Below are 20926 nucleotides of genomic sequence, written 5' to 3'. Positions count from 1 at the left end.
ATACCTCTAGCTTAGTTTTTCTTTTTCAAGATTGCTGTTTCTATTTGGGGGTCTTTTGTGATTCCATATAAAATTTTGTATTATTTGTTCTAGTTCTGTGAAAAATGCCACTGGTATTTTGATAGGGATTGCATTGGACCTACAGATTGCTTTGGGTAGTAGGGACAACTTTTGTTGTTATTAATCCTCACCTGAGGATATTTTTCCCATTGATTTTTTTTTTCAGAGAGTGTGGAGGAAGGGAAGGGAGAGAGAGAGAGAGAGAGAGAGAGAGAGAGAGAGAGAGAGAGAGAGACATAAATTGGTTGCCTCCCACATGCACCTTGACCTGGGCTGGGGATCAAACCTGCAACCCATGTACTTGCCCTTAACTGGGAATTGAACTGGCAACCCTTCTGTGCATGGGGCCAATTCTCTAACGACTTAGAAACACTGGCCAGGACATTTCAAAAATATTTTTTATTGATTTCAGAGAGGATGGGAGAGGGAGAGAGAGAAAGAAACATCAATTATAAGAGAAAATCATTTATTGGCTGCCTCCTGCACTCCCCACGCTGGGGATTGAGACTGCAACTTGGGCATGTGTCTGACTGGGAATGGAACCATGACATCCTGGTTGATAGGTTGACACTCAACCACTGAACCAGGCTGGCTGGGTGAGTACATTTTAAAGAAGTTAATCCTTCCTGTCCATTAGCACAATATTTGCACCCATTTATTTGTATCTTCTTAAGAATGGTTTTGTTTTCTTGATAACTTACAGTGTACAAAGCTTTAAGAGATCCAGATGTGGTCTAGGTTTTCAGCTCCTTATAGAAAGTTGGTTCACTGATTAATACACTGTTGATGTTCCTAAGCAGCTATGGATAACGTTATTTGCAGCCCCAGAATGGATTAACTTACTTAAAAAGTCATGTAAGAATTTTTTAATTTAAAAAGCAGATCGAATAGTATAATGCACACAAGACCTTCCCTCCCCCCTCCACACACACACAGACACACATTTCCATCACCCAAGCCTGTAAACCAGCAACCTATAGCTAAACCTGTCTCATCCACAGTTCCATCTACTTTGCTCTTCTGGTATTCATTGGAATATCAAATATCAAAGCATTTTGTCTGTATTGGAGAGAGAGATTTAATAAAAGAAAGCTACACTTCTTCACTGTCTACACTCTAACCAAGAGTCAGACAGCAGTATTTTCTTATACTAAAATATCCCAATAAGTCCTCCTCTGGAACCTCTAGCCTCCACATTAGTCATTATTTGAAATAGTCATTTCCAAAATCTAATTTGTGTCCAATGGTTATCAGATAATTTCCCTCCAACTGTAAGTGCTACAAGGGTAAGGACTGTATCCTACTCCTCATCTCCACAGCCCTAATACATAGTAACCAAATCAGATAGGGTGCACCAAAATTCTCTTTAAGGAGATGTGTAAACGTGACTTAACACTTTCAGTTTCATAAAAATGTAACTGAACTGAGATTCTTCCTTTTCTTAAAAGGTCTAAAAGGAAAGTACTTGGAAGAAAAGATTCTGGGGACATGTCTGTTCGAAGCAAATCAAGAGCTTCCCTTGGCAGCAGTAGCAGTAGCAGCACTGGTTCCGTCACTTCACCCAACAGCAATGTGACCACCGCCAACAGCCAGAGGTCTCCTGGCCTTATCTACCGAAATGCTAAAAAGTCCAACACATCCAATGAAGAGTTTAAGCTGTTACTCCTCAAGAAAGGCAGTCGTTCGGATTCCAGTTATCGCATGTCTGCTACTGAGATTCTGAAGAGTCCCATCCTGCCTAAACCTCCTGGGGAGCTCACAGCCGAGTCTCCCCAAAGCACCCATGAGGCCCATCAGGGGACACTTGGGGCCGAGGCATTGTCCCCACTCTCTCCATGCTCCCCACGAGTTAATTCAGAAGGATTTTCCTCGAAGACCTTTGCCACCTCAGCATCAGCAAGGGTTGGACGTTCTCGGGCTCCTCCTGTGGCCAGCAGCAGCCGCTACAGTGTCCGCTGCAGGCTGTACAATGCGCCCATGCAGGCCATCTCTGAGGGGGAGACAGAAAATTCCGATGGGAGCCCGCATGATGACCGATCCTCTCAGAGCTCAACATAGGTAGCCCGTGCCAGACTGGCTATCAAAGGCCAAAACCCTTAGTCTATGAGTATGGGGGAATAGAACAGAAAGCTAGGGAGAAGTCAGCATGTCACAGGGTACCATCACTTACTACCAATGAATTCCTAAATATTTGCTGGGGAAACAGAAGGTGGTTTGGTCTTTCTTGATTATTTTCCATGTTTTAAGTAGCTGCACTGTCTTTCATATTTTTCTTTAGCTTAGTTTGATTTACTCAATGCCATTCTTTTTGATAACATAGAATTTTAAAATGTCTGCTTTTCATGAAACCTAGAAAACAATTTTCCCAGAGCTGCCTATTCAGAAAAGAAAACCCTCACTGTCATAATTCTTAAAAAGATGAAATTACTCTGGAGGTTTGGTATTTTTTTACATTAAAATGAACTAAAGCAAAATTTAGAAGAAAGAACTACACACATGTAAATACCATATTTTTGATAAAAATGTGTAAATAGATTTATCAATGACAAGTGGACATGTGGCCAATTATCTACTGCACACCAACTGTTTATAGAACATAACAGATAAAGTGTAATAATTGTATTCTGTGAATACCATTTTCATATTAATTACCATATTTAAATGTCCACCAATATGATTTCTGCGTGATAAACCTCATATATGAATTTTAAACTAGTGAAATAAAGGAAATCTTGAGGTCATATACTGAAATGTGATTAATTTAAAATAAGGAATTCAGACCTATTTTTGTGACAAATTGCAGCACCAAACAAGCTAATAGTAATAATCATGTGGCTATGATTAGCCATATGGTAATTTGGACAGAATGAAAAGCATGCTTTTGATTTTTTAATCAATGAGAGAAATCATCATTCTCAATACAAAGCCCTGAACAACAGCATTTGACAGTGTCCTTTAAACTTTAATTTTTCAATGAATTGCTTTAAAGAGAATGAGCAGGGAAAACTAGTTAATTTTAGATTATGTTTTATATTAGGCTCCCAGAGACATAAAAAGTCATAATCGAATGACTATAATTTTAAAACTCCTTAAACAGTCTAGAAATTAGTTCCAGGTTCTTTAACTAACAAAAATAAAACAAGCATGCTACAGAGTTGTTGATTTATCAGTAAATACCTGCAATGAGTTTTCAGTGAAGCTTCTCTCTGTGCTGATGAGATTTGTGCTACCTAAAAATTAACAGAAATGACACTGTGAACAATGTAGTTGGGAAATAGGTATGTGTATATGCATTATTTATATTCACTGTTAAGCTGGGAATGGGGGACAGCTCTGGTTCACAATGCTACATACACCTGAGTTTTTGTCTGATTTTACTATATCTGCTTGATGGCAAAAGGGGAGGGGTGGTGGGTGGGAAAGGAAATGTCAGAGTAAATGCTCTGATAAAAAATGAAGGCAGGGAAACAAGCTGAATTACTTGAAATTACTTGAATTTTCTTGTCTTAAAATGGAAAAAAAATGTAGTTACAAGTTGAAATCTGCAAATAGTTTTTACACCTCTGATTTTAACATGAACTGATGTTAATGTTTGAAATGTCAGAAATATAAGTAGTTATATATTTAGAATATGGTTTGAATGGGAAAAGGTAGCAAGTGGAGAGAACTAAGGAGGGATATGGCCTATAAAAGAATAGAATGCAATTAGAATGATAGAACATACCAGAGTTACCAAGAAATTGATATGCGTCTGGCTTTAAGCTTATGCAAGTGGTATTTGGGAAAGTAGGATGTGTGAAAAAAGGGGGTGTGGTTTTGATTTCATTCATGCAATATGAAGGGGGAAACCTGGTCTAAGAAGATGCTGTATTTCAAAAGAAACACTTTCTAAGATGTTACAGATTGAGAATTAGAGAATCTGATTGCTGTTGGGTGTTTTTTGTTTGTTTGTCTGGAAAAAAAGAACAAGTCTGGCTTCTACTATTTGTTTTCACTATCAAATTGTGTTACTTAATTTCTTGTCATCCTTGTATGTAAAATAGGTGCTGGGGGTGGCGGGGTAGAGGAGGGAGAATGTGTATGTGTGTGTGCATGTGCACGTGCGTGCACACGCACGCTCTTGGGCTGGGATAGATAAGCTACCTGGTAAAGGGTACATTTGAACATTTATGAAATGTTATACTTTTTATTAAAAGAAATATGTTTGGGGTTTGAAAAAAATGTACCATCATTTCTCATTGGAACCCATGACTTAAGAAAACCAACATGGTTTGACACCACATGGGAACATGAATATCTTTTTCTCATGCTTTGAAAAGTACACTTGGCAAAATTTTAAAAAATAAAGTTTTTAGACAAATGTGGTAAGAAACAGTCATTTCCAGTCACAATAGGTTATCTTTTGTAATTTTCATAAAAGCAGTTCGTTTGCAGTATGGCTTTGTGTAGTTAGGGGGTTTTTAAGTGTTAAGAAATGTATGTGGGCTTTAAAAGTGATTCTAAATCTTGAATAGAAACATGAATTGGCTTTAATAAATATGTCACCTTTTAATTATTGACATTAATTTAAGTAATGGTACCATGTATAGCTTAAAATACATATTGACTTGAATTGTGAGGCAATAAGATACCTTCTATATGTAATGATCATAGAACTAACCCTTATAATATAGTTTTACTTATTTTGTTTACTCTAAAAATCTATAGCAGAGTTTCTCTATTTTATATTTCATAGATTTAAAAAACCCCAAATAAAGATAGATTTTAAATTCACTGTGGAAAATACTATTGAGCAACAAACTGAGTAAAAAAAAAAAGCAAGGAATTCCTTAGTAATCTGGAATATTCTACATGGCTTTGTTACATAGTATATAAAACCAAGATTTAGAGGCTGTCTTCAACATCACTGCCATCTTGAAGCAGGGTACACACATTAGGTATTACAAAAAAAACATCAATCCAAGTTTTCTTCTGTTGTTTGCACTGATGCTAATTTTTTGTGCTTTTAGGTTTATACAACATGTCTATGTTGTGTGGGGGAATTTTTTTCCTTACTCTTTGATTTTTTTTTATGTTTTGGCTAAGTAGAGGACATGGACTAGTTATAGCAAACAAAACACACTGTTTGCTCTTGCCAAAGGTCAGTGAGTGAGTACATTTGCTGCAGTGGTGGCTGACTTAGAAAACTAGATCCTGACAAAAAAGATTTAAAACTATGATGTGTCACTATTTTGGTACTCGAACCAATTCATGCTGGCCAAAAAGACAATGGTTTATGGACTTGCATCCATTTTGTATTTTTGTAATATTTGTAAATATGAACTTTTTAAATTGTTGCAAAAAATGGTTTCTTTTGTAAGATGTTTTCAACGTTTACATTCAATTCAAGCCTTTGTATATTTTAGAGCTGTGCAACACTTTAAGTCTTGTATTTATTTTTAGTAAAAATGGTGACAGTTTCATTGTGAACCCCTTTAAAAAATGTACCAGGAAAGTTTGATTACCTAGAAAGTGTGTATTGAAACTGCAAATAAACGTGACTGCAATTACATTGGTTTCTCTCTTCATTGTTATATAACTGCATTCTTGGGGTTTCACAAACACAAGCATTTTATACGGAACTGGACATAAAGGAGGGGAGACTACTATGGCAAAACTATGAGCATAATAATAATAATAATAATAATAATAATAATAGTGTTTCTACAATGGGCTCAAATCTTGCTTTGTATTTGAGAAGAGAAAAAACACATTTACAATGTTGGATATACTTTTCCGTAGCCCCTCTCTGGGCTAGGAAAAGATTTCTGGCTTTACTTTGAAATATTCACCTTTACTTCTGATAAGTACTCAGACTGTTCCACACTGTTCCTTCTTCCCAAGATGGGCAGCCTCGATATATATAAGACAATATGCGACTAAATAATGTCATGCAATCTTTATAACATAGCAAATTCATGTGCCAGATAGTGTTCTAAGTGCTTTGCTTACTCCAACTCATGTACTCCCCACATTGTGCCCATTTTGCAGATAGGGAAACTAAAGCACAGAGCGTTACTTGACTTGCCCAAAGTCATAGAGTAACTAATGTTGGGGCTGAGATTCCAACCCAGAAAATTTGGCTCCAGGGTCAGTACTTGTACCAAACCACAATTACTAAGGTTGATCGCTATGGCCCCGCCCCTCTACCTCTCATATTCCAATACTGATGAGCACGCTTAGAATCCAGTCAATGTGAACCTTAAAGGGAGGGGTAGGAGAGGAATTACGTTTCAAAGAAAGCTTCAAAGAACCAATCAGTGACAGTGGGAGGGCACAAGCCTAAGTACCACAATCCCCGAGAGCTGCCTCCACAATCCCCGAGAGCTGCCTCCATAAACCCCGAGAGCTGCCTCCACAATCCCCGAGAGCTGCCTCCTCAAACCATCCCGTGCGCATGCGCGAACAGCTCCTGCCCAGTTCCAGAAGCCCCGCCCAGCATTGGAGGTTCGCGCCTGTGGTTTAGTGCAGGATTCCAACCCTTTTCCTGGGCGGTCACCCTAGCAACGTCCTGCTGTCCAATGTCCGCGCTTGCCTCGACGGTTGCTGGACATCACGTGGTCCTGCTCTGCTTTCGCATGACTTCGAGTGGCTCCAAAGAGTCTTCGCCATTGCATCTCGGAGGGACGAGCGCGCCACAGCTAGTCTGCTCCTGCGTCTTCTGGAGGCTGGTGTCACCAGATTTGTCACCAGGAAAGGTTTATCCAGCGATATTTCCCCTCTCCTTGAACTTTCTTGTCTTGGGTGTGGGTGAGAAAGCAGTTGAGTGATTTTAATGCCTTAGGAACTCCGGGGAGGGGTCAGGTGGGAAATGAGAGGATTTGCGTGAGGGAAGAGGAAGAATTTGCTTTTCTGGAAGAACAAGTCTACACTTGAATTTCAGCAGCGCTGAGGTGGAGTGTGTGTGGGTAGTTCGGGCTGGTTCCCACTGGTTCCCATTGCCGCCCCGGGATGCTGGGGCATGTGAGCTTTTGTGATTTGGCCACTTTTTGAGTAGTTGGTGCTGACCTTCAAGGACGAGTTTATCTTTTTCATTCTCTTCCTTGGCATATCAAGACATTGTTTTTGAGGCTTTGATGGTAGCTGTGTTTGATCAAAGATGTGCAGCGTCGCTCTTTTTTTTTTATTGCTTAAAGTATTACAAAAAGTATTACATATGTCTCCTTTTTTTCCCCGCCCTTGACAATCCCCTGGCCTCCCCTACCCCCAGTGTCGTCGCTCTTTTATTGTAAATACGTAAATGAGGAAAAAGAAAGATGTAGGTTGTGCAAGGTCTTTTGAGAACTTTGTTTGTTGGGGATCGTTTCCCTCCTTCCCTACCTGGCTCTCCTGGAATTCAGACTAGAGTTTTAAACTGGTTTAACATTTATAATTAGTGATTGTTCAGTGTATTGACACAGTTTGTGTGTGTGTGTGTGTGTGTGTGTGTGTGTGTGTGTTAAATCCTCGCTCGAGGATACTTTTTACGAAAGAGAGAAACATTGTTGCGCAAGAGAAACACTGTTGCGAGAAAGAAACATTGTTGTGAGAAAGAGAAACATTGTTGCGAGAAAGAGAAACATTGTTGCGCGGGAGAGAAACATTGTTGCAAGAGAGACACATCCACTGGTTGCCTCCTGCCCTCACCCCCACCCCTGGTGGGGTGGTACATGCCCTTGACTGGGAATCAAAACCTGGACTCTCTGTTGCGCAGGTCAACGCTTTAACCACTGAGCAACGCCTGCCAGGGCGACATCGGTGTTTTTTTTTAAACGTTTTGGATTGGCCTGGCTATTGTAATCTGCCCTGTTTTGCTGTGTATTCCTTGCAGTTTGTTTTCCAGTGAAAGGCCACTTTCATCCCTCACCACTGTGAAAAGTTGATGGCAAGTGAATGCCTTGTACCTTGGGAGCAGAATCTTCAAATGACTTTTGAAAAATGCCTTTGAAATGTCTTTAATGTCTAAAAAAGTCATAAAAACTAGGTAGCTTTTTGGTCTTATGTTGTCAAGAACTTAGATTTTTTCTATTGTAAAATATGGATGAGCTTCATTTTTAAGTTAACTCATTTTGCAGGAGTTTGAATTTAATGGATTATATTAACTAATTTTGCAAAATCTAATTATGGCTGAGCTCATTGCTGTGTAATCTTCCTTTGTTCAAAACATCACAGTTTAATTGTACATAGCTTGTTATTACTTGTATCAGGAAAAATACACGTAGTATAAAATAATAAAATTTGGTTGAAGTTACAGCTCAAATTAGATATATTTTATAACTGCATATTTCCCACAGTATTAGCCTACATTTATCTAACTTGAGACTTAATTCTCCCTTCATTCTGACTGTCATTAATGGTCTGGCTCTGGATGGATAAATAGAATTAGCACTCTCATGTATGTCCCCCCTTCTAGTGCCATGATGCCAGCCAGGGTTCAAATCCTTACTACAAGATATGATATGATTGCATTGCACTCCATGTTTGTTTCCTATTTGCAGTTAAATGACCCAGAACCATAACCAAGCCTACACAATTCTGAAAGATCTTTAGCTGATAATTTTATCTACATTTATTTAGGTTTAATATGAACTTTAACTATGGAAGCAATCATAATCTTAGAGCTGAAGTAACCTTAGGGATAATCTCAGCCAGTTTTCGCCAGTCAGATGAGAAGGCGGTATCTCAGGTGGTCTGCCCAGCCCACACCCTGGTGGAGACCCAAGGTGGAGCAGATTCCTGACTCACATTTGAAGGCCTGCTGGAGTTCCTTTACAAAAGCAGTTAGGAATCTTAGGAATCATGTTGCCTTGTTTCCAGCATTTAATCTGTAACCTTTAAATTGTGAAGCATTCAGTTCACAATTTGGAATTGTGTTTGATCTTGATTCTTATTCCTATGCGTGGTCAAGCTTTAAAGGTTTATTCTTAATCAAGAACAGGAAAATTCTAAAATTCAACCAGGACTCCAATTTGAGTTGGCTTGTGAAAACATATCCATACTAAGTTTATTAACGTAGTATGTAAAGTAACATTTTTATGCATTGCTTTTCAGGAATAGAAGGCTTTTCAGTCCTAGGTGACCAAGCAGTTTCACAAATAAACCCTCCAGCAAGTTGAAAAATAAGTAGGTCCAACTCAGAGAAGTGAAGTTGCTCCTATTGCACAACGATGTCTAGCTGCTCCAGTGAAGTTGATGTGGTTTGTATTTCAAATTGAAAAAAAATGTGTCCTTGTTCTTTTCATTGTGCTCTATTTCTTTTCTCAATTGAATTTAATTTCAAGCAGAGATTGTAAGTGTTTAGTTCTTGACAGTGATCTATAAAGCTGCTGTGAACATTCATGTACAAGTATTTTGTGAACAAATACTAACAATTCTTTTGGGTAAATGCTCAGGAATTGAATTGCTTGATTATATGGTTGATGTAATTATAACTTTACTAGAGGCCCAGTATACGAAAATTCGTGCACTGGGGGGGCCATCCCTCAGCCCGGCCTGCTCCCTCTCACAGTCTGGAAGCCCTCAGGGGATGTCCTACTGACGGGGAGGAGCAGGCCTAAGCCACAGTCTGGTCTCCCTCTGCAGAAGGTGACCTGCCTATCAGAGGAAGGCACTGCCCCCATCACTCCCTCACTGCTGCTGCCTCTGGCCTCCCTCTGTGGGAGGTGACCAGGCCGATCAGGGGAAGGCAACACCCCATCATGCCTCTGCTGCTGCCACTGCCAGCCGTGAGGCTGCCTGAGCCTTGGCCCTCACAGCCACTGCAGCTTGCCTGAGCCTCGGCCCTCACAGTGGCAGCCATCATCCATGGCTTGCCTGAGACTCAGGCCGGCCCTGGGCAGCGGCTTGTCTGAGCCTCGGGCTGGCCCTGGCAGCAGCAACCACCATCGGTGGCTTGCCTGAGCCTTGGGCCAGCAATGGGCATCGGCAGCTGCCATTGGCAGCTTGCCTAAGCCTTGGGCTGGCCTGCCATCTGCGGCTTATCTGAGCCTCAGGCTGGCTCTGGGCAGCTGCTTACCTGAGCCTTGGGCTGGCCTGCCATCGGCGGCTTACCTGAGCCTCAGGCTGGCCCTGGGCAGTGGTAGCTGCCATTGGGGGCTTGCCTGAGCCTCGGGCCAACCCTGGGCAGAGGCAGCCGATGCACCTCCTGGTCAATTCCCCGCCCAGGACGCAGCATCAAGTCCCCACCCACCCACGTGCACCTTGCAGCTCACGCAGTCCTGCTCACCTGCACACGTCCGCTGCACATGCAGCCTCCTGGTGATCACTTGTTGCAGCATGAGGGCGTCAGGGCATGAGGGCGTGACAACAATGTAGGCTTTTATTAGTATAGGTGAGAATCTGCCAAAAGGTTTTTTTTAGAATGTTTATGGTCTTGTACATTCTGTCACATTGTATGTTTCTTGATCCCTGAAGTTGAATACAAAAATATTTTTAAGGTATATATATAATTTGGCTCAAGAGAAAACACATTATTTGCATAAGGGTGTAAATATTACTGCCACCTAGGTGGTATAGGCAATTTTTTAACTTATATCAGTCCTAACACTTTTTATCTTTGGAAATAATGTTAACTACCTACAAAGAGTCCATTTTTTTTTGACATAATTATGTGAAAGCACTTGGGAAAGCATAAGGCACAATACAAGGGTAAGATGGTATATTTTTATAGGAACTAATCTATAGTAATTCCATATTATTTTGGTTATATCTTTTGAAACAGACATGCATAGCTTTAAAGTATGCTTATTTTAAATTATTCCTATAGTTCATTCTTAAAATAAAGAGTTATTAAGTGAAATTTAATGGTTATCTATTTATTTAAAACATTCCCAAAACATTTTAAGGTGCTCTAGAGATTAATTTATCAAGAAAAAGGTGAAAAAATTCAGAAGTACAGATTGGTAGTACTAACTAGTCATAGGGATGTAAAGTACAGCATAGGAAATATAATCAATATTACAATAACTATGTGTGATGTCAGATGGGTACTAGAAATATCAGGGTGAATACTTTGTAAAGTATATGATTGTCTAATCACTATACTGTACACCTGAAACTAATATAAAATAATATTAAATGTAAACTGTAATTGAAAAAAAATTAAATTAAAAAATGCTTCTGGAAAGAAAAAAAAAAGCCTTGGTAAAAAATTATGTAGAAGTACCTAGAATTGAAGGTTTTATGATTATTGCTTTACTAGCAATAATTAACTTATGTGCTATTAAATAAAACAAATTGTTTTTAATCAGGAAAATAAGGATTTAATTAAAAGTTTTTAAAAAAGAAATAGGTACTTAAGTGTTTACTATTTTGTCCACAGAGTGGCACTGTTGGATGGTTTAAAAATCAAAAGCCATGTAACATGGTTCTTTGTGGTTAGAAATATTTGCTGTTATAGCAGTTCTGGTGCCAAATTACTAGAAGACTAGTCTTTCTACCCTGAGGTACACAGAGGCTGAGCTTGATAGAAATAATCTTAAGTGTAGTTGGGTTAATGAGAAAATGATTTTGCAAGTACATCTTTTCTTGTACTCATAACATTTATTTACAATGGGCAAAGGTCCTTTAATACCACAGATAGGATTTTGGAGTTTCTTTAAAATGAAATTGAAGCCCTCAATTTTTCTTTCATTTCCATCTTTAATGTTTCCTTTTAATTTATTAATAAATCTTCCTTAGGTAAGAACTCGAATAACTACTTGTGATGATGATAATGGCATTCTTTATGCATATCAATCAAAGCCTGGATATGCCAATGTAAATGTAAGTAATAATTGCCACTTCCCAAATATAACACAACCATTTTAAAGACAAATATTTAAATTCTTCATATACTATAGACCACCTCCAAACCACACTCAAGAAGTTATTCTCTCCTAAATTTGTTTGCCCCCTTTCATTAGACAATGAGCATTTAACAATTTTACTTCCCTCTTTTTCTTATATAGTAGAAAATTGAGAGCAATACTGATTTTCAGTACAAAACTCTAAATGTAGGTCCTTCTGATGTAATAAATTATTTCCTTACTCCCTCTCTTAATTAGTAGTAATCATTTCTATTATATTAATGTGAGTTTTTCTTTTATTTCAATTCTGCTCTATGTTAAGACTTCCGAAATTCTAAAAAGTTAGTGAAAAGTAAAAACAATTTAATTAAAGTGTTTTTTTATCATTTATGTTCAGTTTGGCTCTTACAGAAGTAAATCATTAATACTTAACATTTAAAATCTTAGCAGCAAAATGTTCAGGCTGACACATCTAATGAAGAGCACCAAAAAACAATTGTGGATATCCTGAGTCATTGCCAGGTACAGAAGTTCTGTCTGTCAAATGTAGTTTTTTAAAGTATTAAGCTGAACTTCTCTTTATCTCATATAAAGTATATAATTAGTTGACATTTTACTGTATTAAATTGTGACTATCATCCCATTGTGATCATTTTTAACAATTCCTAGTTCAAATAGCATCTGTAGGTGAAAAATTTGAAATACCAATATGTAGATTTTATAGCTTTTTTTTTTTTCAAAAAAGCCCTTAACTAATCAAATGTATGTATGTCCCTTTCATGTAGATTGTTCAATATTTAATTTCTCTAACATGCTCTTTCTAAAGAAATTGGCTGATTTGGATGAAGTTTAGAATATGTCTAAATGCATTTCAAGAAATTTAAATTGAAAGAAAATGGCAGCCTACTTATTTTACAAGAGTATATCTTACATAGTTTTGAGGGGATTTTGTAAAAATTGGCATGTTGGTAGAGATTGATAGATACATGTAATTATCAAGGATTTTGTGAGCTGCATACCCTAGAGGTAATATACATTTATAAAAAATAAATGTTTTTTAACATACCAAGTGTCCTTAATAAAATGAGTTAACATACTTTGAAAAGTAAAGAATATTTATGTGAGTCTTTATTATTTTTATTACTGAGAACAGAAGTAAATGCTTAAAGGGGACATAGGTTCTGATTTTGAGTAGGGCTATCCCTGGCCTGCCTTACATAAGTATTCATGACAACCTAGGTGGACAGTGCTCTGCCAGGGTCTTCTGAGCAATTGTGCAGGATGTGGTGGGATGTAGCATCTAGGATAAGAAATGCTCAGGTCCCAAAGTCACAGGCCTGGAATGGGCCATAGGGATCCACTCTATTTTGCCTAGTGGGCCAGCTCTCTCCTTTCTTCAACTCCTTCCCTTCCCAGTCTAGACCACATGATGCAGCACTTCCAGCTTTTCTTTTTTATCCTTGCCCAGCATCCTCTTTAGTAAAACCCCCAGCCCTGTGCTGGCTGGGAATCATAGGGGAGAGCCTCTACTGGGACCTGTCCACTGCCTGGTAATCCTTCAGCAGCTCTCCAATCATCTCCTTCTCCCACCCCCCTACAAGCTCCAGACACCCCAATCTTTGCTTCTTGTTTAATGGAGAAAATGGGGGACATGGAGCAGAAATCCTCTCCAAGTTCTAATTCCTCTCCCCACAGCCAACAAACTTTCCTGGATCCATTCCTCTTCTGATGTCTTCCTCTGTAAGACTAAGACCTCTGCTGGTTTCCTCTGACCCTCTTTCCCTGTGTTCAGACGCTTTCCTTAGTGGGCCATCCCTCTCTCCTGTATTGCTTCAGCCTCCGTGTCTATCACTCAGCATATTCTCCCACAGTTTACAAAATGACTTCTTTTAGCCTCCCATCCTTCTTTTGCTGTCATCCTTCCTGTGTCCTTCCCTTAATAATCCAGCTCTTTGAATGTCAATTATGTTCACTATCTAAACATCTGACTTCCTGTTTTCTCTCTGGGTATTTTTTTAATTGTTTTATTACTTAAAGTATTACAAAGAGTATTACATATGTCTCCTTTTTTCCCCACCCTTGACAATCCCCTAGCCTCCCCTACCCCCCAGTGTCTTATGTCCATTGGTTATGCTTATATGCATGCATACAAGTCCTTCGGTTGATCTCTTACCCCCTTCCCTCCTGCCCCCCAACCCTCCCCAGCCTTCCCGCTGCAGTTTGACAATCTGTTTGAGGCAGCTCTGCCTCTGTATCTATTATTGTTCAAGAGTTTGTAATGGTCTCTATTATCCATGAATGTGTGAGATCATGTGGTATTTTTCCTTCATTGACTGGCTTATTTCACTTAGCATAATGCTTTCCAGTTCCATCCATGCTGTTGCAAATGGTAAGAGTTCCTTCTTTTTTACAGCAGCATAGTATTCCATCATGTAGATGTACCACAGTTTTCTAATCCATTCATCTACTGATGGGCACTTAGGCTGTTTCCAGATCTTAGCTATGGTGAATTGTGCTTCTCTGGGTATTTTTCAATACACTGTCCTTTCTGCCCTGTATGCGCCCCACCCCCATGCATCTCTACCAACCTGGGTTAGGTCTTGCTCTTCTGTGTACACTTAGCCTTCTGTTCTTACCTGTGCCATAATAGTCAAGTATTAAATATTAATATCAATATTAATATGGATAGATGATTGTCATTGGACCAATCATCAGGTAGTATTATTATGTTAGTATGAACATAATGCCATAGAACCTTATTTTTTTCTCAAGAGAACTCAGAGATATTTTTATCCTGATTCTATACATGAGGAAAGTGAAGTACAGAGAAGTTAAGTAACTTCACCAAGGTCACAGAGCTAATAAGTGTCAGAACTCTAGTATTTAGATTCAACCTTGTTCCCCTAGAGCCTGCACTGCTTACCTAGTGCTATAGGCCAATCAATGGGTCTCACACTTGATCGGACGTCAGAATGACCTGGAGGGCTTGTGAGAACAGACATTGCTGCCTCCACTCTGAGTTATTAGGTGTGGGTAAGGGCATTTTGCATTTCCAGTAAGAAAATATTGATGCTGCTGGCCCATGGTCCACACTTGGAGAACCCTTCTCCAGGCTGCTACTCAGTTTCTCTCTTGAAAGCATCTCTTTACTTTTCTCTCTCTCCAGTTAAAATAGGAGTTCCTTAGGACAGGAGATGTTTGTTTTTTCTTAATGACCATGTTTATAGCATCTAGCAAAGTAGTCATGACAGGTGGTAGGCCCTCAATAAAAGTTTATTGGAATGAGTGAATGAGGAAATGGCTCTGGCCTATTACTTAAGTGTATTTTTTGTCTGAATGAAATTTCTGTGTATGCAAAATTTCTCAGGTTCTGTTTGTCACATACTTGATTGGCATATAGGGATGTGTATTCACAGATTGTTAATTGTATGTTGTAATTGTTGATTGCATGATTTAAAAATGCTTTGAAGGCAAAAGTCACATCTGATATATTTGGCTCACTGTTCTTTCCAGACTGGAATACTCACTGCCTACTAGTTCATGTCATCATATGGAAAGAGGTTCTTTGACTTTTCAGCAGATTTGAAAATTTCTTTTCTAAAATAGCACCTTCTTTGATATAAAATGAGTCCATCATAAATGTGATGGGTTATAGGAATTGTGCTACATGTACTTCATAATTGATGCTTCCGAAAAATGCCTATATGACATGGAGTAGTTGTGTAGGAGGTTGGCACTCCTTATGTCAGCCATCTGTGATCTCTGTCAGCAACAACTAGGCGTCAATTGGAAAGGAAGACATTTCTGATGGCTTGTGAACTTTCTTTTATCCTAGCAGTCAAAATTTGGCTTAATAGTATTTTCTTATATGTTAACTTTTCTTTTAACATAGAACCTACTAATAAATTGTATTATTATAGGTCATCCAAGATGCTATTCAAAACCTGGATAAGAAGTTTAATATCATTCATAAAAAGGTTTCAAAAATTTACCGTTTTCGTACAAAATTAATCTGGCAAAATAGGGTAAGTGTCATAAAAATATTTTCACAACTATAATAAACCTCTGGTTGCTGAAATTGCCTGTCAGTTAGAAGTGAGAGAACTAATAAGTCTGTGAGATTGCAAGGCTGATCATACTTGTAGCAACAGATGGGAGGAGACTGGACTTCTAGGAAGAATGCTGAAGTTTAGGTTTGAGAAATGTATGAAAATGGGTATTTTTATGTTTGTAACCAGAATGTACAAACTGCAATTAAAAGGTAGTATTAAAGAGGAATAAAAATCATATCATCAAATAGAACATTACTTTTTAATAATAGAATGCAATGTTGCGTGGATAATAAATATTAATGTCTTTACTACTTTATTTACTTTTTGCTCACTCACAATTGGTTTATCATGCTGGGTTTCTGTCATTTCAGAAGCCACTTGGATATGCATACAAACATTATACTTACCTGCTTTCTCGAAAGGTCAAATTGCAGAAAAAGAAGAAGGATGTGTCTCCTCCTGCTTCATTGTCTTATACAGGAAGTTATAGCCCAACTACACCAGTAAGAAGACCATCATATGATTCCCAGAGCAACATTGCAGGAACATATGGCTCATCACAGGATTCCGTGATGCGTGATTACAACATTGAAGAGACGCGCCTTAGCCAGAGTCCAAAATTCCCTCCTGTCTACACACAGGAAGATCCACCATATTACGCTTCCAATGAGCCAGTGCAGCGCTCCCCTTGCATGTCCTCCTTTGGCAATCAAGGGCCTCACAGCTCCACATCAGTACCTGGAGCTATGCTGGAGCAAGGCAAATCCAGTCTTGCATATAACCCTGAGATGATGGCTTACCCAGCTTTGCTGGAAAGGGATTGCCTGGGCCATGACACCTCATCTTCCTGCATCCCAGGCATCGCCCGTGAGTGTGAAAAGACATATTTATTACAAGTAGCACTATTTAGCCTATATTCCTCAACATACTTGGTGCAAGCTAGTGGAAGCTGTTCATTTCCTATTTGAGGGCTGGTTTGGGGTGATATTCATAATGATGACTAACATTTATTAAGTGTCTTTTATGTATCAGACACCGCTAATCAACTGACATGCCTCTTCACCAATACTCACAATAATCCCATTGTGAGTATTTTTAAAAAATATATTTTCATTGATTTCAGAGAGGAAGGGAGAGGGAGAGAGAGATAGAAACATCAATGATGAGAGAGAATCATTGATCGGCTGCCTCCTGCACACCCCCAAATGGGGATGGAGCCCGCAACCCGGGCATGTGCCCTTGGCCGGAATCGAATCTGGGACCCTTCAGTCCACAGTCCGACACTCTATCCACTGAGCTAAACCAACTAAGGCCATTGTGAGTATTTTTATATTTTGTTTTTCTTTACCTTTTTCCTAGGTAAATACTCAGAATGCTCTTGAAATGGCCAGAGCCAGGATGATAGGAAAGAAAAGATACACCTTTGGCTAATTTACACATAAGAAAGATCAAAATTGTATTGATGATCTTTGGTTAGAGAAACATTTCCTAGGGAATTACAAAACCCACTTCTGTTATCACACACAATAGAGATTTGAGTGCTCTAGTTGAGAAAATGAATATGTCTAGACACAGAGAAATTTCACCATGACTTAGTGAACATCACAGCTAAAACTTTTTGAGGTATGAGCACTGCAGTTGTTTCATGTCTTTGTTATTTTTCAACATATAAACCTCAATGAAAATAGCTATTTCTGTGTAGTTAAACTCAAAAGAAGTATTGAATATAGTGTTGAAGTTACTTCTGACCTAGCTAAGAATATAAAATCATCTTGTTTTCTTCAAAATTCAGATAAGTAAGCCTTGAAATGCAGGAATTTAAAGAGTAAAATGATGCTTAAAATATCTATAGTGAATATATAGGAAGGATTCAGTAAAGAACTAATTTGGTTCTCAAAGATGTGGGGTTTTTGAAATTCATTTATTAAAGTGAATACATTTTAAAAATTATGAAGTTTAATTTGGAGGATTTCCATTGTATTTAGCTGATAAAATAAACCTAATCTAGACAGATCAATAAGAAATAAATTCATTGAAATACTTAGAGAATAATAGGTTAGCTTAGATTAACCTATTTAACCCAAGTAACAGATCTTTTGCTATATTTGCCTGTGGCCAAAGAGACCTCAGATTGCTGTCTGTTTTATGAGTTTTGAAGCTTTACAGTAACTTCGGAAGCTGCTGCTGCTGTTCGTGGGCAGTCAGATGGGCCACTCATGGGTACCCATCTTCATATCATCTTTATCTAAGCTTTCACTGGATTTTGCACTTGGAGTCTTGGGTCCTTGCTGGGGTACCTAGCAGATGGTTTCAGGAGTGAGGCCTTTACTCCCTACCTAACATCTCTTCTTTCAGGATAATGATCAGATCAAGTATGATTTGTTTCCCCTCCCCCGCTCATTGAAGCTGCAGGTTCATCAATTGGAACTGACTCGTGTGTGCTAAAAGAAGACTTCCCTGATGACCCTTCAATTTGGACAGTAGAACAAGTGGTCCTGTTTCTACAGCATTTAGATCCTGAGCTATTTGCCCCCCTTGCCAACACCTTCAGGCAACACGTAATGTATTTTTTGATCCCATTTTCCTACCTTTGAATGACCTCTGTGCAGGCTCTTCAGTTTGATACTGATTAGTGTGGATGGTAAGGGAACTGCATGTGTGAGAAAGGTTACTGTGCTCAAAGTTAGATCTTTAAGTTGTAGAAGCTTTATTTGTAATTTAAATGGCTACCTGAGTACCTAAAATATTACAAGTCTTCAAGTTCTCAAGATGATTCAGTATGGTCACTCTCAGGTGTCTTCTCCTTTGTAATGACAGCTATGATACCACACAAGGGTGTCCTCCTTGTTATGCATATTTACAGTTTGCATTGATGCTGCCATACTCATATTCCCAGCCTTTCTTAAAAAGTTAATGACCATCTGAAATTTATTTCTGCCATTCATAGCTTTTATTCTTTTTCTCATAGCTATGCAGTATTTTATTCAACATACAGTACTTAAAATTAGGTAGTTTGACACTTAGGACATTTTTAGGATATTGGGTTAAATATAATTCTTAAAATTTGAAGTAAATTTGTAAAGGATCAAATGACGCTTCAGCTGTACAAATTACATCTTTAATCGTTTTCAAAGAGCAGATGCATGTTCAGAGAATATACAACTGGAATGGGCTGCCCTCTAATTGATGTTACATGTTCTTATATATAAAGAAATGACCATTCTGATAAAATATGAAAGCATTATTAGTTATTCTAATTTCCTTCTTTTTGTAGGACATTGATGGGTCAGCTCTGCTACTGCTCCCGAATGACATTATGATAAAGTATATGGGAATTAAGCTGGGGACAGCTCTGAAGTTGTCCCACTACATCGAAAAGCTTAAAGCACAAAAAGGCATTGAGTTTTGAAAAAAAAAAAGTTTGTATAGATTTACATTAGACTTAATTCTGGAAGACCAATGCCATCTCGATGTAAAATCATTCCATTGCTTTTAGAAATTTTTGTGTTGTAGAAGGTTCCTCTAAAATTTTGTTACATCTAGAATTGCAGAACTACACTGCAGTTCATTCTGTTTGTTTAGAAACTGTTTAACACATTACTATGAGCATAATCAAATTAGTAATTGGTTCTTTATATCTTTTTATTATCATTGTATAGTTAAAAATATACTTCATATGAGAAACACTTTTGATTTCAGTTGATGTTTATATATAGAGCCAAAACAGCTAAATCCCAAAGAGGAAGTATCAGGGATTGACAAGTTCTCTAATAAAATCCATGAGAAGTTTTCCTTAGAAGAGAATTCAAAGATGCACCTGCAGATATCATCTCTTTCTCAAATATTTTGTGTCTGTTATAACAGTGTTCTGTTCATGTTCTATCAGTTTTCTGAAAGGGAATAGCCATGTAATTTATTTCCCTGTTGCTATTATTTCTCTCTATATTGTATTTGTTCATATTTAAAGAAAAAAGTAACCTTATAGGATTTCATAAAGTGTTCTTACCAGTTTTTTGATAAATTATAAGATAGAATGAATCCTTTATGCAATAGCTCTTATACTACAAGGTGGTTTGGGTGAAGTATGGTTTTATTCTTCTCCATTAAATTTACCTGTTATTTTAAAACTTTAAAATATCTTGCCTAATCTTAGATATTTAACTAGCCATTTATCACTCACATTTCTCTCTGAAGTTTACTGTGTCCAAATTTTTAAAAATGCATATTCATATGGATACGGTTTTATATTTATATTTTATTCTATATCTGAAGTATGCACACAAGTGAATCTTTTTGAATTTAAAATGGCACTTTCCACTTCTATATATAGTGAGATATTTTTATTCTGTAATGAATATGCACTTCATTTGCCATCACAAGTACCTCTTAGCTCACTCAGGGTTTCCATAGGAAAGTTCTCTGTCCTGTGTAGTATATCTAGTTCATTTGCTTTCTGAGCCATTTATTCTATTAAACTTTGTAAGGTACATTAGGTTGGATTTGTCATTTTAGACTTTATTTTAAAAATTAGAACTTTCAAGTAAAACATGCTCATTGTTATTATTTTGTTATTTATTACATTGTTATATTGTATTGCATTTGCTGTAATATTTATAAGCTATAAGAATTGGTGCTAACTGTATTAGTCATTTGTTGTAAATGCAATAAATGTTTGCCAGGGGCCAGCATGTACATTTCCTTTATAGAAAACCAAGTGTCCTTTACATTTATAAACAAATGCAATGATTTATTAGGCATATGTGATCTAAAGAGTAGTTTGATCTTTGTTATTCCTTTTGTGTTATAAGACAAGATTCTAATTTACACTTTTAATCTCTCAAATTGTTTGAGTGAAGATGCTGTGTCCAGTTGATCAGTCCTCAGATATTTATACAAATACTATGTTTTACAGTTCTCACTTTTAAAATATAATAAAGTTAAATAACTGCAAAAACTGGTGTCAGAACCTCAGTTGTGATTTGCTTTCACCTCGTTACATTTATGTATGAA

At 37.8% G+C, this 20926-nt stretch overlaps 2 protein-coding genes across 8 annotated transcripts in view; both read left to right on the top strand.

Annotated features, from left to right (window-relative positions):
- Window positions 1-5609, top strand: part of NHS (Nance-Horan syndrome (congenital cataracts and dental anomalies)) — a 96446-nt gene extending 90837 nt beyond the window's left edge. For both annotated transcript variants that reach the window (XM_014548029.1, XM_014548028.1), the window contains one exon: window positions 1509-5609. In XM_014548029.1, the coding sequence (XP_014403515.1) occupies window positions 1509-2118 (610 nt within the window). In that variant the 3' untranslated portion in view covers window positions 2119-5609. The remainder of the gene's footprint in view (window positions 1-1508) is intronic.
- A 785-nt stretch (window positions 5610-6394) lies between these two features.
- SCML1 (sex comb on midleg-like 1 (Drosophila)) lies at window positions 6395-20608 on the top strand. Of its 6 annotated transcripts, none has more exons than XM_014548030.1 (8): window positions 6395-6797; window positions 9130-9275; window positions 11758-11841; window positions 12312-12386; window positions 15785-15889; window positions 16288-16783; window positions 18323-18474; window positions 19191-20608. In XM_014548030.1, exons 2-8 carry the CDS (start codon window positions 9246-9248, stop codon window positions 19323-19325), a joined length of 1077 nt encoding a protein of 358 aa, XP_014403516.1. In that variant the 5' UTR covers window positions 6395-6797; window positions 9130-9245; the 3' UTR covers window positions 19326-20608. The 6 variants fall into 6 exon arrangements, with proteins under 6 accessions (XP_014403516.1, XP_014403518.1, XP_014403517.1 ...); XM_014548032.1 differs by lacking the exon at window positions 6395-6797 and adding an exon at window positions 6820-6860; XM_014548031.1 differs by lacking the exon at window positions 6395-6797 and adding an exon at window positions 7708-8062.
- Window positions 20609-20926: the final 318 nt, after the last annotated feature.

Source organism: Myotis brandtii, unplaced genomic scaffold, assembly GCF_000412655.1.
Source record: "Myotis brandtii unplaced genomic scaffold, ASM41265v1 scaffold490, whole genome shotgun sequence".
Lineage (NCBI taxonomy): Eukaryota > Metazoa > Chordata > Mammalia > Chiroptera > Vespertilionidae > Myotis > Myotis brandtii.
Note: the sequence above shows the minus strand (reverse complement) of the source record. Positions and strands in the feature narration are given on the sequence as shown.